Source organism: Palaemon carinicauda, chromosome 17 (assembly GCF_036898095.1).
Source record: "Palaemon carinicauda isolate YSFRI2023 chromosome 17, ASM3689809v2, whole genome shotgun sequence".
NCBI classification, from domain to species: Eukaryota; Metazoa; Arthropoda; class Malacostraca; order Decapoda; family Palaemonidae; genus Palaemon; species Palaemon carinicauda.
Genome location: NC_090741.1, coordinates 48,643,097 through 48,662,998, shown reverse-complemented (window position 1 = coordinate 48,662,998; position 19,902 = coordinate 48,643,097). Strand labels below are relative to the sequence as shown.

The window sequence follows — 19,902 nt, the reverse complement described above, 5'->3', positions numbered from 1 at the left end:
GCAGATAGACCTGTAGACTCCCCCAAACCCCCCCCCCCCATCCTTAGCTCACAAGCATGGTGAGGTTGCAACGACCAAAGGAACTAACGAGTTTGAGCGGGACTCGAAGCTAAGCTTCATGTTTCATTTCTGCCTTGATATTGAAGATGACAAAATTGATAGTTCATTTGAATGTTTTTGCCTTAATTTTGGGATTCGTTTTTTTTTTTTATTATACCAGAGTTCTATACACTTCAACTGTATGTTTGATTTGTATCTTGATATTAGAAATAACAATTGATATTTTCCCTCAAACTGTATGATTATGTCTTGATATTAGAAATAACAATTGATATTTTCCCTCAAACTGTATGATTATGTCTTGATATTAGAAATAACAACTGATATTTTCCTTCAATGTTTTGTCTTTTTATTTCAGGTGACATCACGTCTGGAAGACGAGGAATCTATTGAAGTACATGATCGAATATAGTTTACGAAAGGATCTTTGGTGTCGCAAAAGAAGTATCACGAAGATATCAAACCTCCTTGAAAAGATTAGGCCTCTGATGACGTATCATTTGATTTTATACTAAAAAAACTACAATTGATTTCACCCTCCAGAGAAAATCACAGTTGACCATAGCTTCTGAAAAAAAGTAACTTGAAGTGTCATAATATTAGACTCCAAAGAAGGATCACAGTTTAATTTTAGCCTCAAATCAACTAACGAACATTAGCCTTAAAAGAGGTCACCCAATTGACTCTAAGCATCTCGATGCAATGACCGGGTCCAGCAGAGAAACATTGTCCCTGGAGACTTGCCAATCAGCTGCCTCGGTCTCCTTCGGCAAGAGGAATGGCTGGTACGTCAGCAGAAGCATGGCCATCTTCCTAGGGCTGCTCTTCGTCAGTGCCACAATAGCCACGGCCCTACTGGTCTACTACATTGCACCCAAGAGCCAGGCAGGAATCTCAAGCCATGAAAGCGTCTCGGTAAGTTTTCTTAAATGTTGTCCTTTGTTAGTATTTTCTCTCTAAGTCATTTGGGTTTATTTGCTGTTTAATAGTCAATGATGAATAGATCACTTACTTAACTTTAAGGGCTGCTTATCTTGTCTCGTACAGTAGGGGAACTCTACTCTCTACAGGACCTCCACAGTCGTTTTATGATTTTCATTCGGGAGCATTTAACATTTCACAATGCGTATTCTCCGCTTACTGTTTGATCATCACTGTCAAAACACTCGCGGAATAAGGTCTTGAGTCTCCTCTTGAAAGCCTTAATGTCTTCCATTATTCTAATGTATCGTGAGAGCCTATTGTATAGTCTCGGGGCCGCATATTTAAAGCCTCTAGATCCTACAGTAGACATGGATCTGGGTTCCAATAGTTTGAAACCATCTGTAACTATTCTCGTGTCGGGACGATTTGTTGTGAAACCATCTGTAACTATTCTTGTGTCGGGACGATTTGTTGTGAAACCATCTGTAACTATTCTCGTGTCGGGACGATTTGTTGTGAAACCATCTGTAACTATTCTCGTGTCGGGACGATTTGTTGTGAAACCATCTGTAACTATTCTCGTGTCAGGACGATTTGTTGTGAAACCATCTGTAACTATTCTCGTGTCGGGACGATTTGTTGTGAAACCATCTGTAACTATTCTCGTGTCGGAACGATTTGTTGTGAAACCATCTGTAACTATTCTCGTGTCGGGACGATTTGTTGTGAAACCATCTGTAACTATTCTCGTGTCGGGACGATTTGTTGTGAAACCATCTGTAACTATTCTCGTGTCGGGACGATTTGTTGTGAAACCATCTGTAACTATTCTCGCGTCGGGACGATTTGTTGGCTGCGCAATATGAATGATCTTAATCTGTAAACTACACTTAACCCCCAAAAAATTGTATGGGTAAGAACAGAAAGAGAAAAATTCAATCCAATGCCATATTTATCCAATATTCCTTCCTCAGGTGTCAACGTCGAAGCCTCCAGCGACGACCGCATCTGCGAGTGGCGAGGATAAGCCCGAAGCCAAGCCCTACGTCAGGCTTCCTCGTTCGATCAAGCCCCTCCACTATGTGGTCAAGTTGCAGCCCTTCATTAATGGTAACTTCAGCATCATGGGCTACGTCGAAATTGAGATGGAGGCTGTGATGTCCACCGATAATATAACCGTCCACATGACAGACATCCGTACCAGAAATGACACCATAAAGGTTAGGATTATTATTAGTAGTAGTAGTAGTAGTAGTAGTAGTAGTAGTATTAGTAGTAGTAGCTAACAGGGGCTCTAACAGGGAAAATAGCCCAGTGAGGAAAGGAAAAAAGGAAAAATGAAAATTTTTAGAAGAGTAACAACTTTAAAAAAAATATCTATTAACTCTTTGTTAAAGTACTCATAATTACCCAGCATTATTATTATTATTATTATTATTATTATTATTATTATTATTATTATTATTGTTATTATTATTATTATTATCTAACAGGGGCTACAACAGGGAAAATAGCCCAGTGAGGAAAGGAAACAAGGAAGAATGAAAATTTTTAGAAGAGTAACAACATTAAAAAAGACATCTATTAACTTTATTAAAGTACTCATAATTGCCTAGCAAATACTTTGTTGGGTATTTATATAATTATATGTTGTAATTATTTAGTTATTCAATTCTGTGTTTCTGCGTTTGAATATTAGCTCATATATTTTGAAAATGTACTGATATACTTATAAACATATATCTACAATAAGCATTCTCTCTCTCTCTCTCTCTCTCTCTCTCTCTCTCTCTCTCTCTCTCTCTCTCTCTCTCTCTCTCTCTCTCTCTCTCTCTCTCTCTCTCTCTCGTTCAGGAATAAGTTGCACAAGATCATATGTATTGTAAATGCTTAAACTAAATCTCTCTACCAAAGAGCAACTGGAGTCTCCACGGATGGACTGAAAAGTCGTTGAGACATCCAAAATCCTTGTAACTCTCTCTCTCTCTCTCTCTCTCTCTCTCTCTCTCTCTCTCTCTCTCTCTCTCTCTCTCTCTCTCTCTCTCTCTCTCTCTCTCTCTCTCTCATGAAAGTGTTTAAACACAAACTTCTTTCTTTACACACAGCTGGTGGCCGCAGACAACCGCCAAGGTCCCAGCTTGGGCATCGAAAGTCACAGTTACGACAACGTCCGTCAATTTTATGTGGCCAACCTTTCTGAGCCGCTGCAGGCTGGCAAGAAATACGTCCTGTCAATGGAGTTTGAGGGCTACCTTAACGATAAACTCTACGGGTTGTACAGATCGACGTATACCACCTCAGAAGGAAAGAAAGTGTAAGTCGAATCTGATGTTCTAGTGTAAACCTTTTCCCTTAGTTGATTACCTAGCGGGTACAGTTGACCTCATTAATTCAGGTACACTGCTGTCTCCTTAGCTTCCCATGAAGTGTGAAGGTTAATGAAGCTGACTGTACATAATTAATTTTTATGCCAATAGTGGGAAACAATTAATTTACTAGAAATTAGATAAGTTGTTTTCCTTTTCATCATAATAATAATAACTTGAACACACACATATGAATATATATATATATATATATATATATATATATATATATATATATATATATATATATATATAAATATTGTGTGTATGTGTATGATATTTTAGTCATGTATGTAAGTGAGTATCTTACACTCAAATATGAAGCCAGGAATAATTCTTATAATATCAAATTCACACTAACTTATAAATAATTTATCCAAAGGGGAATTATGTATGATAAGTGCATCTACCCGGGCCAGGCCCAATTTCATCTTAGGCCTGACAATAACTTGAATAAGTGGACTGTCTAGTGATGCTAGTCTCATAATATTTATATAAATCAATTACTTAAATATAAACTTTTCATAAAAGTACATTTCCGTTTTACAAATGATAGTTTTTTTTTTTTTTTTTTTATCTTATAGAAGCAAGCCACATTAGAATGTAGGTTCTTCAGAAACCAGCTTTTACAGAAATATTCTTATTTTAGTAACTTTTTCTTTATTGTTATCCTTAACTGTTTTATTGTACTTATTTCTTCCAACACCTAACTTATTTACAGCTCCAGATGATTTTATATTGTAATTTTATGTGAGAATATATCAATTTTCTTGCTATAATTAATTACTCATTTTCTAATTTGTTTCCTCAAGTCTTTTAGCTTCAACACAGTTCCAGCCAACAGATGCCCGAAGGGCGTTCCCTTGCTTGGACGAGCCGGGTCTCAAGGCCACTTTTGACGTCTATCTTGGAAGGGAGACCAACATGTCGTCTCTGTCTAACATGCCCAGATATGAAACTATGCCTATGTAAGACCCTTTCAAGTTTCCATGAAATCTTGCTTATAATATTCCTATACATATGAAAATATAGTTAGGTGTAGAGACACACCTTTCTCCTAGTTTCAAAACTAATAATTGATAAGCATTTTTTTTATATAGAGGAAACCCACTGCAATACTATATCAACTAAAAAGGGTTCTCGTGTTCAATGTTGTGTACAGAGTTATTTTAAAGCAGGCACTATGATTTAAAAAAGTTATTCAATTAAATGAGTCTACATAATGCAATTTAAAATTTCCCATTCAACAAGGGAAACATATTGTAAAGGGGAACACGCCTTGTATGACTGGTATCGAACAAAGAAACGCCAATGAAGTTGAATTAGAGTAAATTTATTAAAAATAAAAACTTGTCCTTGCCTTTACTGATTCCATATGCATTGTCTTGATTCAGTAAGTGTGTTTTATCTTTATATGTATTCTCTTACTATCTCCATCGAAAGCAGCTTTCTCTTGCAAATCCTTCTATGTAGAATCCTTATTCAATTCACAACACCATCATTTGCCTCCTTTTAGACCTTTCACCTCTAAAAGGGCCCAATCAGGTAAGCCCTCTTGACCCCCTTCCCCCATTTTTCATACGTAATACATACCAATGAGTTTACCTGTACTTACAATTTTTTTCTTAAATCTGTAATTATACTATTTGGTATTCACACGCCCCTGCTTTATACACGACGCCCACTGGGTGTTCGCGCGAGGGTAGTAACCTCTGCATTCCATAGTTTAACTTTCTCTGGTATATTTGGAACTATTTATATCAGAAAAGTGTAAGGAAGGACCCTTTTCACCGGGCGTCATAGGTCGACCCAGAAATACTATTTGGTAAAATGGAGAGACTGAGAAAGCATTCGTAGATGTCTCTCTTCATGATGCATACCTATTCTTGTTGATATCAAATACCTTTAAAACAACAGAAATTTTGATGTAGATTATTTTTTTTTTTAATTATTTCAGCGATGGACAGCCAGGCTGGTTTTGGGACCATTTTAACACCAGTGTACCGACTTCAACTTACTTGGTTGCCTTTGTAATCAGTGATTTTTCCCACATGAACTCCACGGCAAATGACCACGTCCTCTTCCGAGGTGAGCTCAGAGTAAAGGTTATCTCTTTCATAAGGTATTTAGTCATTTTAGGTCTGGTTATAAATAGATAGATAGATGAATAGATAGATTTATTTATTAGGACTTCGCCCACATGAACTCCACGGAAAACGACCACGTCCTCTTCCGAGGTGAGCTGAGATTAAAGGTTATCTCTTTATAAGGTATTTGGTCATTTAGGTCTGGTTATAAATAGATAGATAGATGAATAGATAGATTTATTTATTAAGACTTCGCCCACATGAACTCCACCGAAAACGACCACGTCCCCTTCCAAGGTGAGCTTATAGTAAAGGTTATCTCTTTATAAGGTATTTAGTCATTTAGGTCTGGTTATAGATAGATAGATAGATGAATAGATAGATTTATTTATTAAGACTTCGCCCACATGAACTCCACGGAAAACGACCACATCCTCTTCCGAGGTGAGCTCAGAGTAAAGGTTATCTCTTTATAAGGTATTTGGTCATTTAGACAAAAAGATGTATGTACTATGATAAAGAGTGACTTGTCTAGTGTTATTAATTGTTCATTAAATTTTTTGTCAATGTTGATGTACTGTTTATATGTATATGTAATTTTGCTGTATTTATCTCAGGTCTCATTTTACCTCTTTCTAAGCTATGGAAAGTTTTTCGTGAGTGTATGGCCTTTGGGCTGGTTCCAGATCTATGTAAGGATATTAAGATGGTTAAAAGTCATATTTTAACCATAACAGTAATCAAGATTTTCAACTTCACTTTTTTTTTAACTGTTACTTATTGCTTTGTCGATATTTCAGCCTCGTCGTTTTTATTTTCATCTTTTTTATAACTGTTACTTATTGTTTTGTCGATATTTCAGCCTCGTCCTTTTTATTTTCATCTTTCTTATAACGTACTTATTGTTTTGTCAATATTTCAGCCTCGTCCATTTTATTTTCATCTTTTTTATAACTGTTACTTATTGTTTTGTCGATATTTCAGCCTCGTCCTTTTTATTTTCATCTTTTTCATAACTGTTACTTATTGTTTTGTCAATATTTCAGCCCTTTCTTTTTATTTTCATCTTTTTTACAACTGTTACTTATTGTTTTGTCGATATTTCAGCCTCGTCCTTTTTATTTTCATCTTTTTTATAACGTACTTATTGTTTTGTCAATATTTCAGCCTCGTCCATTTTATTTTCATCTATTTTATAACTGTTACTTATTGTTTTGTCGATATTTCAGCCTCGTCCTTTTTATTTTCATCTTTTTTATAACTGTTACTTATTGTTTTGTCAATATTTCAGCCCTTTCTTTTTATTTTCATCTTTTTTACAACTGTTACTTATTGTTTTGTCGATATTTCAGCCTCGTCCTTTTTATTTTCGTCTTTTTTACAACTGTTACTTATTGTTTTGTCGATATTTCAGCCTCGTCCTTTTTATTTTCATCTTTTTTATAACTGTTACTCATTGTTTTGTCAATATTTCAGCCTCGTCTTTTGTTTTCATCTTTTTTATAACTGTTACTTATTGTTTTGTTGATATTTCAGCCTCGTCCTTTTTATTTTCATCTTTTTTATAACTGTTACTTATTGTTTTGTCGATATTTCAGCCTCGTCCTTTTTATTTTCATCTTTTTTATAACTGTTACTTATTGTTTGTCGATATTTCAGCCTCGTCCTTTTTATTTTCATCTTTTTTTATAACTGTTACTTATTGTTTTGTCGATATTTCAGCCTCGTCCTTTTTATTTTCATCTTTTTTATAACTGTTACTCATTGTTTTGTCAATATTTCAGCCTCGTCTTTTGTTTTCATCTTTTTTATAACTGTTACTTATTGTTTTGTCGATATTTCAGCCTCGTCCTTTTTATTTTCATCTTTTTTATAACTGTTACTTATTGTTTTGTCGATATTTCAGCCTCGTCCTTTTTATTTTCATCTTTTTTATAACTGTTACTTATTGTTTGTCGATATTTCAGCCTCGTCCTTTTTATTTTCATCTTTTTTTATAACTGTTACTTATTGTTTTGTCGATATTTCAGCCTCGTCCTTTTTCTTTTCATCTTTTTTATAACTGTTACTCATTGCTTTGTCGATATTTCAGCCTCGTCCTTTTTATTTTCATCTTTTTTATAACTGTTACTCATTGCTTTGTCGATATTTCAGCCTCGTCCTTTTTATTTTCATCTTTTTTATAACTGTTACTCATTGCTTTGTCGATATTTCAGCCTCGTCCTTTTTATTTTCATCTTTTTTATAACTGTTACTCATTGCTTTGTCGATATTTCAGGCTCATCCTTTTTATTTTCACCATTTTCTTGCTTTCTTTACACTTGCGGTACATGTGGGCATTAGATTAATCAATAACTGGTAACTGATGTAGAAACATTAGAGCTAAAAGCTAATCATAGTATAATTTGGTGCTCCTTGCTTTGTAAGAGATCGAGTTTGACTTAATGGGTTGGTTAATAAGGACACTCCAAAATCAAACCATTGTGCCCTAGTCTTGGGTAGTGTCGTAGCCTCTGTACCATGGTCTTCCACTGCCTTGGGTTAGAGTTCTTTTGCTTGAGGGTACAATCGGTTACAATATTCTATCTTATTTCTCTTCCTGTTGTTTTGTTAAAGTTTTTATAGTTTATACAGGAGATATTTATTTTAATGTTACTGTTCTGTGACTACTTTATTTTTCCTTGTTTCCTCTCCTCGTTGGGCTATTTTCCCTGTTGGAGCCCCTGGCCTTATAGCATTGTGCTTTTCCAACCAAGGTTGTAGCTTAGCAATTGATAATAATAATAATAATAATAATAATAATAATAATAATAATAATGAAAATAATAATAATGATAATAATAATAATTATGATAATAATAATAATTATGATAATAATAATTTGGTGCTTATGTTCATAAGTTTAAACAAAGGTCGTGAAATTACTTCAAAGGGTCATTTAGTCCAATGTATTTATTTGTTTTACTTTTAGTGTTGTTTGTTTATGTCTATATTTATTTCTTTGTTGATTTGCCTTTACTTTTCTCCTCTGTCAATGTTCTCTCTCGTCATTACGTAACAAACTGCTTTTCAGTTATTAGTTCAATGTGAGTCTTGTATCCAAGAACAATGATAAGGGATACTTATCTTTAATCATCTCTGAAATAACTGCTAAAATATTGGCTCCAGTGTTATTAAAACATGTACTTTATCATGGCATGTCCAAAACATTGAAAAGAAAATAAGTGACTGGCTCTGTTTTGTATATTAATTTGAAAAACTTGTCAATGAGCCATTAGTAATCCAAAACATTTACGGTTGTGGTGGCCTGACGGTAGCATCCTTGTCTGGTGATTGCCAGACTGGGGTTTGAGTCCCGCTTAAACTCATTAGTCTCTTTGGTCGCTGCAACCTCACTATCCGTGTGAGCTAAGGATGGGGTGTTTGGAAGAGCATATATGTCTATCTGCTGAGTCATCAGCAGCCATTGCCTGGCCCTCCTTGGTACGAGCTTGGGTGGAGAGTGGACTTGGGCACTGATCATATGTTTGTGTGTAGGGCATTGTCCTGCTTGATAGGGCAAAGCCACTGTCCCTTGCGTTTGCTATTCATGACCGGCGTTTAAACTTTAAACCATTGGTAGTCTTCAAGACTTATCCTTTACAACTATGTTAGTATTTCGAACAAGGGATTGTGTAGAAATGTATGAGCGTTTTAAATTCCTAAAGATTAATTATGTTTGTTTTTGCAATCTACTTTGCAGTTTGGGCCCGTGAAGAAGCCATTAAACAAGCCAATTACGCCTTAAGGTCAGGTCCTGCTATCTTGACCTTCTTTGAAGATTATTTCAAGGTTCCTTTCCCCCTGCCAAAGTCTGATATGATCGCCATTCCTGACTTCTCAGCTGGGGCCATGGAAAATTGGGGTCTCATTACATACAGGTAAATTTTGTTATACAGGAGGCTTACTCATAGTTAAGTATATTTTAATTTGGGGAGAGGAGATTTGACAGTTTTAGATTGACTAAAATAATTTTGATAAACTGCTCTTGTTAACAAAAAGAAAATTTTTTAAAATTTATTTTTTACTGAATTTTAAATGGCCTATATTGTAACTTGATGTTTTATGCATTTAACATTTTATTAGAAAAAAAAATTCCCACTGCCAAGTTTTCATTTGTTGTTTTTGCTACCAGGGGCTTTGAATTAACACTAGGGTGTTTTAGCACATTTTATTCTTAGCTCTCATTGTCAAGTTTCTTTGTAACACATTTAAAAAGTGTTTGTCATTTCTCTCTTGTAAAATTTCATTTTGCTTCAGAATTCAGCAACTTTACTCTGCCTCGACACTCCTTGCCAGTGTCAGAGTTTGACACTTTGTTCACTGACACAATCTCCCTTCAATATAAGATAGTTAATCACTCCATGACATAGTTTAACCCTATTTATAAGATACACTTGTTCAACTTAGTTCAAGGAAACTTCAGCTTGAAATATTCCCTCATATTTGCTGTCAGAATTTAACACTTCTTGTTTAATACATCTATTCACTCTATATCACACAAGGAAGGTCAGACACCACTTAAAATATTCTCTCTCATTTCCTGTAACTGTTTAAATACCTTTTGTAATTCTACCTTTTTATTTACTGTCAGAGAGACGGCTATGTTATACGACCCTGCCGTGTCTTCAGCATCCAACAAGCAGCGAGTGTTGCAGGTTGTGGCTCACGAACTGGCTCATCAGTGGTTTGGAAATTTGGTGACCCCCGAGTGGTGGACAGACCTCTGGCTCAATGAAGGTTTCGCTTCGTTCATGGAATATGTTGGCTCTAACTCGGTAAGTTTTAGGGGCTACTCTCTCTCTCTCTCTCTCTCTCTCTCTCTCTCTCTCTCTCTCTCTCTCTCTCTCTCTCTCTCTCTCTCTCTCTCTCACACACACACAAAATGGTTTTGTGTATTCTACAGATATTGTAAAAGTAATAATTTCAACGACCATTACCTCGGAGTCAAATATTTATATCCTTTGAAGCGAGAGATTCGACAATCAAGATATATATCTTTATGTTAAAATCTACTCTCTTAGTAACATACTGACTCCCCCTTAGTTACATCCCTGGCATAAGGAAATGTATATTGTTCTACAGAGCACTGTTGCTGAAACAATTAATTGGGTATTTGTGATGCAAGAGGATTTGTAGTCACCAAAAGTAAATTTCATTTAGGAATTAAATTTCATCATGAATAGTTGACATCCATTTTTCATGTAATAGCATTTTGTTGTTGAAATTTGTTCAACAAGTAGATGGCTATTTTCTTCTATTTTTACCCCCTGTTTGTGTGTTTGTTTGTGTGTGTGTGTTTGTTTGTTTATGAATAGCTTCCTTGCCACAATTTTAATCATAGAGTAATGAAATTTCCAGGGATGAACTGTTATGTAAAAAGCTGGAAATTATTACATTTTTTAAGGTTAAAGGTCATGGTCACGGTCAAGCAAAATGTCCAATTCAGGTAACCAACCATAAGTTTAGACATCGTTGTCACAGAGACTTCCAACTTGGTTCAAATGTGAGTGTATGAAAAACCACGCCAAATTTTGTAAATGGATACAAATACTGTACAGTATAGCTTGAATGAGGACTGAATTACAAATTTGGTTTTTCTTCTCCGTAGTTTGAACCTTCGTGGAATATGATGCAGCAAACGGTGATAGAAGATGTTCAGAGCGTCTTCGGTCTCGATTGTCTTGAATCTTCTCATCCAATCAGCATCCCTGTGAACCACCCAGACGAGATCAATGAAATTTTCGATCGCATTTCTTATAGCAAAGGTGAGAAGAAAAGAAGCCAGCACAGTCTGGGATATGTAAACATAGAAGAAAGGTGGTTTTACGGATGTATTCTTATGGGATTGTTCTTATAGAGTTTATGGTTTCCTGGTAGGCTCTCTTTTTACAAGTTGGAATGTAAAACAACCTTCTTGATAATGTTTCTGGGCTCCGACCCGTGCCGCCCAGTGAAATGCTCCTTTAGCACCATTTCTAAGGTATATAACTGCTATATATTACCAGAGAAAAAATTGCATAGGGATGCCAGGTTGAACCCAGCTCGCTCACCTATATAAGGTGTCGATATAATACTGGGGCGTGATAATTCACAACCAGAGGCCTCACACCATTTAGATGTCTCCTGTCAAAATCCCCGAACAGCGAGGTGCCGTTCAATATCCCGCTACTACTAGCCATCCCACGCCAGTGACGTCACTCCTTTTTTAGCACGCAATTTGATAGCCGTATTTTACCTTGTGTGTGAATTTCGCTGGTTTTTTTCTGGATTTACCTCAAGATGTCGGACTCCACTGTCCCTCCATCTAGGTTAAGTACCAGATCTATGAGTTTTGAGATTTGTAATAGGAACAATGTGTAAATAAATTGTCAGAATGTTAATACCAGAGTTAAGTTATTGTTAGTGTTACACTATTGGATAATAGGATTATCAACTAACTGGTTATAGTTTGATAATTATCGTTTCTTGAGAGATTTAGATATGATACAAATCAGTAAAGTGGAAATCAATCATCATCATCTCCTCCTACGCCTTTTGACGCAAAGGGCCTCTTCTAGACTTTGCCAGTTGTCTCTATTTCAAGGAAATCATTAGTTTAGGGTAATTAATAGCCCTTTGTTAATGTCAAATTTGCGGTAAGGGTAAGAGTGAAGAGTGTATTGTTAAAATGAGTGAATGGTTTCGTTTGGAAGTAATGACTGACCAGTGAAATTTATTATTTACAGTACATAGGTGAAGACAGCTTTAGGCTTAATAAATTCTGTTCCCATGGAGAGAGAGAGAGAGAGAGAGAGAGAGAGAGAGAGAGAGAGAGAGAGAGAGAGAGAGAGAGAGAGAGAGAGAGAGAGAGAGAGTGTGTGTTATCATTATCTCAAAGCAGGAAGAGAGAGAGAGAGAGAGAATGTTATCGTTATCTCAAAGCAGGAAAAGAGAGAGAGAGAGAGAGAGAGAGAGAGAGAGAGAGAGAGAGAGAGAGAGAGAGAGAGAGAGGGTGTTATCATTATCTCAAAGCAGAAGAGAGAGAGAGAGAGAGAGAGAGAGAGAGAGAGAGAGAGAGAGAGAGAGAGAGAGAGAGAGAGAGAGAAAATAATGCTTACAGATTGCAGCAGATTGTTGGCGTCAGGAATTTTTTTTGTCCTGAGAGAGGGGGACATTGACTTAAATTTGTGTATTTAAGTCCTGTGTTTATATTTTGATTTAAATTACTAAAGTTACAATTAAAGTGTGGGTGTGATGGACATAAAGGTTCAAGGCTAGACATTAGATGGATGTATGGAAAGTAGATAAGTCTCAGGCGTTTTCGTTAATACTGTTTATTGTACTAATCTATAAATCCAATCATAAAACTGGTAAAACGAAATGCCGCCATGAGAACTCTGTAACTTATTACTTTATTGTACAGAATTTGACAGATAAAATTAAAGATACTCTCAAAACCGGCCTGTACCGTTTGAACATCAAACGGCGACAGTACATATAAAACATACTCTTCATACGAAGTCACCTTAACATCACCTGTTATTTCCTAGTAGTGCTAGACAAGGCAAGTGATAACAACCAAAGCACAAGTTTGGACTTTTAAAAGTAATTTAGATATAAACATTATTACAGTTGGAATATGACTCAATACAGTATATAAGATTTTTGAAATCAGCATTTTCTATATTTTTACATGTGAGTTTAATTTTGAATTATTTTGAAAGTCAGTAAATGATAGTTGTATTTTTCTGGATTTTGAGAAATGTTGGTTACTATTATTTAACAGTATGTTTTCAAAACTTTTATAACATTTCATTTTGATAATGAACTGAATGAGACATATTATGTTTACCCTGTTATTTGTATGTGACTACATAAACATTCATTGTTCTGAATGTTTAAACGCACCAAGAAATGTAACATTCTCTTTACTTCTTCTATATTAGAAGCTTAATTTATTTACATCCTATTTATGTTTTTTCTCTCACAGAAATTAATTAATTTATTTATTTATTTATTTACAGGTTCTTCCATCATTCGCATGATGAGCTACTTCTTAACTCCCAGCACATTCACAAAAGGTCTTAGTAAATACCTCACCACATTGTAAGTAGGAGAATCTTTTTTGAAATTTTTATAGTTTATAGCTTCATCTGTGGTGGATAACGGGGGAGGGTGGGCTGTGGCACCCTAGCAGTACCAGCTGAACTCGGTTGAGTCCCTTGTTAGGCTGGGAGGAACGTAGAGAGTAAAGGTCCCCTTTTTTGTTTTTGTTTCATTTGTTTATGTCGGCTACCCCCAAAAATTGTGGGAAGTGCCTTGGTATATGTATGTATGTATGTAAAAGATTTATTTTAATGTTGTTACTGTTATTATATTTTAATTTTTCATTACTTCTCTTGTAGTTTATTTATTCATTTCCTTTCCTTACTGAGGGATTTTTCCCTGTTGAGTCCTTGGGCTTATAACATCCTGCTTTTCCAACTAGGGTTGTAGCTTAGCTAATAATAGTAAAAATAATAGTTCATCAACATCATCTCCTCCTGTTGATGCAAAGGGCTTCAATCAATAGAGGATTCATTGGCTATATTCATCAAAGGATAGCCAGTTCCTTGTGATGCGTAATGCCTATCTAACACTTAGGCAAGTGACCCTGTTGGTCCTTACTAGTTCCAATAAGATCACCCGCCAGGGATCTGGAGTAGAAGCCGAAGAGACATCTTGTCTATCACTTTAAACCCAATCTGTCACCCTGCTCCCAGTGACTTCTTCGAGATTTAGGGGGCGGGCATTTCCTCCATACCCAAAGTTCTCGTTACTCCTCCAGGTTGCTCATCTGCTTATATAGCCATTGGTAAACATGGATTCTAAGATATAGTGCTTAGCATGGTAATAATTATACATACATACATATACCAAGGCACTTCCCCCAATTTTGGGGGGTAGCCGACATCAACAAATGAAACAAAACAAAAAAGGGGACCTCTACTCTCTACGTTCCTCCAGCCTAACATGGGACTCAACCGAGTTCAGCTGGTACTGCTAGGGTGCCACAGCCCACCCTCCCACATTTTCCACCACAGATGAAGCTTCATAATACTGTACTGAATCCCCTACTGCTGCTACCTCCGCGGTCATCTAAGGCATCGGAGGCAGCAGCAGGGCCTACCGGAACTGCGTCACAATCGCTCGCCATTCATTAGATTTAATGTAATGGTTTATAAAACAATTGCTATTTTTGTCATATTAACTTTGCTTCAACAGTGAGATCTTCAATCAGTGATGTCTTTTGAAATTTGTTTCTTCAATCAATTGGTTTATCTTTATCAGTTGTTTGTTTTCTCTGGGTCTTCACTTTAGCCTCGGCATATTCATCAAGGATTTTACTTCCCACAGAAAAGTTCCTGTTCTCTGCATAGTTGTGGCGCGATGTTGCAAAACAACCCCCACACCCTTGAATCACTCTAAACAGACCAATGTCTCCTCAATACAAACTTTCCCCTTACGTTATCAGCAGCGGGACTCTTGGACAAAAGGACAAAAAACAAACCAAAACATAACTTCAAAACTATATTTCCTAATACTAAAAACAATCACTTAATACTAAAAATCACCAACCATATTCCATAACCAAAAAAATAATCACAACTCAATAATACAATCTTAACTTAACACAAAATAAACATTAATAAAAAAAAAATTTCCGCAATCAATTAACCCTAACAAAACTTAAACGCTAAAATATACCACAACCACAAAGATAAACAGAAATATTTTATATTTCTGAGTGGACCCCTTCGTCCACACAAGGGCCAACAGTCTTTTATAGGCAACTACCACAGCTTTGTGGTCAACAATCCACTGCATGGCAAATTGTCACCACTGCCTCCCTAATTGGGGTCCGGGATGTCATCATCGTCATCCTCATCATCATCATCCGAAAATTTCTTATTATAGCCAAGTCATTACCAATTATATCCAAATCTAAAATAGCAGTCAGTTTCAAGTCCTTTATATCAAGCCAGGTCATCAATCAATATTCAAAATATCTCTCTCAAAGGAGGAATCACGGCCTGCCAAAATAAAAAAGAAAAACACTTATGAACACTCCTAACTAACTGAACTATCGCACTATAATCAAAGATAAATAATAAATTGTTCCTATCATTCACAATCACTACAAGCAAAGATAAACAAAACTGTACTTACTTTGAAAATCAAAAAAACACTTCCACGCTGGTCGAAAAATATATATAATCCAGCGTTCACACAACTGTCTTAAGCTGCAGTCAAATAAAAAAGCATTCGCTCCGAAACATTCACCACTGTCGTAACCTAACTAAAAAAAACAAACAATCTCATTTGTACCAACAGTCTTTCTTACCACCAACGATCGATACTCTAACTACTTTCGCTCGCTGACACAATCTCTCTCTCTCTCTCTCTCTCTCTCTCTCTCTCTCTCTCTCTCTCTCTCTCTCTCTCTCTCTCTCTCTCTCTCTCTCTCTCTCTCTCACAGGATTTGGCAAAAAACAAAAGATAAAAATAAAGCAAAAATAAATCCTCCACATAGTCAGGAACTTTTATTTTTGAGCATTTTCCTTCCACCAGTAAAGTCTCTTCCCTTGAGAAACTATTCTTCCTCGGTAACTTCCTTTTCTTAGTTTTGTATCCCTCAGAACTTAACTATTACCTTCAGTGACCATCTTCAGTAGATTCTTCCATTTTTTTTTCAGTGACTTAATGTCCCTCTAACTGTAGGCTACTTCTAAAATATTCATAAAATCTTGCTATACATGCACATATTTTCAAGACACTAAACTAATGTGATAGCCAAGATATGAAGAAAGTAGCTCATCAAAATTAGATTTTTTCAACAACGTTTGATATGGCTTTGTATGGTACAAGTGTGGTGTCTGGGGTCTTTGTTACGGCCCTTCCCTTTGATGTAGGAGTTATCTAATTGGAAGACAGCCTGTGAATAGTGGTTTTCACACGCCCCTGATGTATACACGACACTCACGAGGTGCTCGCACGAGGGTAGTAACCTCTGCATTCCATGCTTTTATTTTTCTCTGGTATATTTGGAAGATTTATATCAGAAAAGGTAGAAAGAAGGACTTTTCACCGGCCGTCACAGGTCTCTCCCCAGAAATAGATTTTTCCTTCGTCAAAATCCTTTTTTTCACCATAAAATATGAAATAATTAACGGTAAATGAGGAGTGTGTTGTAAATCAATTGTGGAAAGTGCATCTTTGTTTTCAATTATTATTATTATTATTATTACTTGCTAAGCTACAACCCTAGTTGGAAAAGCAGGATACTATAAGCCCAGGGGCCCCAACAGGGAAAATAGCTCAGTGAGGAAAGGAAAAAAGGAAAAATAAGATATTCTAAGAATAGCAAATGCATTCAAATAAATATTTCCTATATAAACTATAAAAATTATAACAAAACAAGAAAGAGAGAAATTAGATAGAAAAGTGTGCCCGAGTGTACCCATAGGGAGATTGGCTTTACCGTAGATCTACCATAGGAGGATCTCAGTGACCTTAGATCTTACTCTCATCATTTACTCGATTACAGAAAATACAAAAATGCCGAGCAAGACGACCTGTGGAGGTTCCTGACGGATGCCGGTCACGAAGACAATACTCTGCCTGGAGACATCACTGTGAAGACGGTAATGGACACCTGGACCCTCCAAATGGGATATCCAGTTATCAAAGTGGAAAGAAGTCCATCTGGAACTTCGGCATCTGTAACACAGGTAGGAGAAAGAGGCTGAATTGAAGCGAGTGGAAAAATCTTTGCAGGAGCAAAAATTGAAGTACTGGTTAGAGATTTTACTTTTTGAACACTTATATATGTTTTTATTTATTTTGCTCATTCAGTTTTAGATAACATGTTAGATATTATCTGAATAAGTAATTTTCATTATCTCATCATGTAAGCTTTACTAAAAATGAAAAATATTGACCTAAAAGGAAAAAGAAGGAGGAAATTAGAACCATGGAATCTTATGCAAATAATACATATCTGTATCAAAATTTGTGCATTTTCATTATTTTGAAGTTTCACCAAGCCATTTAGGAATACCATTGCTCGACGTTGTTTTTTTCTTTATCAAAATCGAGATGTATTAACTAGCTTAATATGAATAAGAAATGGCAGTCCATCTAAGTAAAATAAGAAATGGATCAGCTTTTTTTAGGCATAATACTTTGATTCTAGTAAACCTTTTGAGACGATATACTTTAGATGCATTCATCTTGAACAAAAGTACTTTACATTATAGAAATCATTAGCTCTTTCTGAGACTTTAGTTAGCACCCAAGCTGGTTAGAGTTTTTGTTCAACTTTTAACCCTTTCACCCCCAAAGGACGTACTGGTACGTTTCACAAAACTCATCCCTTTACCTCCATGGACGTACCGGTACGTCCTTGCAAAAAACTGCCATTTAAATTTTTTTTTGCGTATTTTTGATGATTTTTTGAGAAACTTCAGGCATTTTCCAATAGAATGAGACCAACCTGACCTCTCTATGACGAAAATTAAGGCTGTTAGAGCAATTTAAAAAAAATATACTGCAAAATGTGCTTGAAAAAAAATAACCCCTGGGGGTTTAGGGTTGGAAATTTCCAAATAGCCTGGGGGTAAAAGGGTTAATCAGGCGTTTGCAATTTTAACGAATGTTTGTCCTGTTTAACCTGTGCAAACTTTCATTGCTGTGTGTTATTGTCTATACTTTTTATTGAAATTTCTTTCTGATCATCAGGAACGATTCTTATTAGTGAAGAACATCAATTCCACCGACACCCATGACTACAAGTGGTGGGTACCTTTGACCTACACCAGTCGAGAGAACCCCAACTTTGAGGACACTCGCGCTATGGCGTGGATGAATAATACCCAGTCCGAGATCACAATAGACTCCTTGCCTGATCAGAATAAATGGGTCATCTTTAATCTTCAAGAGACTGGATATTACAGGGTCAACTATGATGACAACAATTGGAACTTGATTATCCACCAACTTCAGACAGACTATGAAGTTATCCACGTTATTAATCGAGCTCAGATTATCGATGACGCTCTCGATCTAGCTCGGGCTGGTATGTTGGTGAAGAAAGTTCAAATTTTTTATCTTTGTACTTAAGTGAAGGTTAGGTTACGAGTGGGGATACCTTAATGTGGTGAAAGGGTTTGTGCGCCACCATGATCAGCAGAGCTCTAGTAGTCAGGGCCATCCAGATTATGTTGGTATGCTGTGAGCAATTGGACTAAAATCTCTCACCATCACCAATCTGCAGTTAGCAAGCATGGTGATAAAACTAGCAAAACGCTAAACATGAATAAGGACATGTCTGAGGCTATTGTCCTGCAGTGGACCAGAAAATACAGTATTTGTTGTTGTTGTTATAGGTTCACTAGGTGTTTTAAGTCTGTGATTGTTATTTCACTCTAATCTTAACAATCTACACATTAATCCATTTTTGAGACATGTTCGGATTTTATTTTGATCAGTACTGTACTAATGATGAAAAAGAAAAAACATTAGCTCCCTTGGCAAACTTCCTCTGAATGCAATGGGCATTATGTACAATTTGGTTGTGTACTATCATAACTTAGTCGAACACGTCTGCTGCTGCCTCCGATGCCTTAGATGACCGCGGAGGTAGCAGCAGTAGGGGATTCAGCATTATGAAGCTTCATCTGTGGTGGATAATGTGGGAGGGTGGGCTGTGACACCCTAGCAGTACCAGCTGAACTCGGTTGAGTCCCTTGTTAGGCTGGGAGGAACGTAGAGAGTAGAGGTCCCCTTTTTGTTTTTGTTTCTTTGTTGATGTCGGCTACCCCCCAAAATTGGGGGAAGTGCCATGGTATATGTATGTGTATGTATGTACCATCATAACCAAAAGGAAATATCTAAATTCAAACTGCATTTCTTTTGAAAGAAATTGGGTTAATTCCAAGTGACTGCCGTCATCCAACCAATCTCCCTATATCAATATATGATTAGTACTTGCCTTTTATGTCACCTAGAATATGTCATGAATCTGTCAGAGGTAAATTTTAGAATATCAGAAGTAAACAAAAGTAATTGATACCAGCTATAAAAAATTTCCAGCCCAGATGAAGTGACCTTCAATATTTTAGGAAACATGTTTTAGGTAATACTTGAAAATCAGAATATGATAGTTGCTCTTAGATCAGTTGTTAAGAGTTAATATGGAGAGTTCAAATACACCTCTTTCTAGAGTCCATGGGAATGGCTTGAAGTTATATAGAAAGTTTTTTAATATAATGATAAAGTTTAAAGTTGTTTTGCGAATATCATGCTGATCATTCTCAACATTGTCATGAGAGAGATGTGTGCAGTGATTGATATTTTTCAATATTAAACTTACCCGATAATCATGTAGCTGTCAACTCCGTTGC

General features: G+C 36.1%; 1 protein-coding gene across 1 annotated transcript in view; it reads left to right on the top strand.

The window, feature by feature from the left end:
* Positions 1–19,902, top strand: part of LOC137656345 (uncharacterized) — a 239,123-nt gene that overhangs the window by 189,983 nt on the left and 29,238 nt on the right. Inside the window, exons 20-31 of the mRNA XM_068390517.1 lie at positions 419–454; positions 664–975; positions 1,959–2,204; positions 3,090–3,298; positions 4,163–4,318; positions 5,308–5,438; positions 9,180–9,357; positions 10,071–10,254; positions 11,088–11,244; positions 13,483–13,564; positions 17,046–17,229; positions 18,239–18,575. Of these exons, the coding sequence (XP_068246618.1) occupies positions 419–454; positions 664–975; positions 1,959–2,204; positions 3,090–3,298; positions 4,163–4,318; positions 5,308–5,438; positions 9,180–9,357; positions 10,071–10,254; positions 11,088–11,244; positions 13,483–13,564; positions 17,046–17,229; positions 18,239–18,575 (2,212 nt within the window). The remainder of the gene's footprint in view (positions 1–418; positions 455–663; positions 976–1,958; positions 2,205–3,089; positions 3,299–4,162; positions 4,319–5,307; positions 5,439–9,179; positions 9,358–10,070; positions 10,255–11,087; positions 11,245–13,482; positions 13,565–17,045; positions 17,230–18,238; positions 18,576–19,902) is intronic.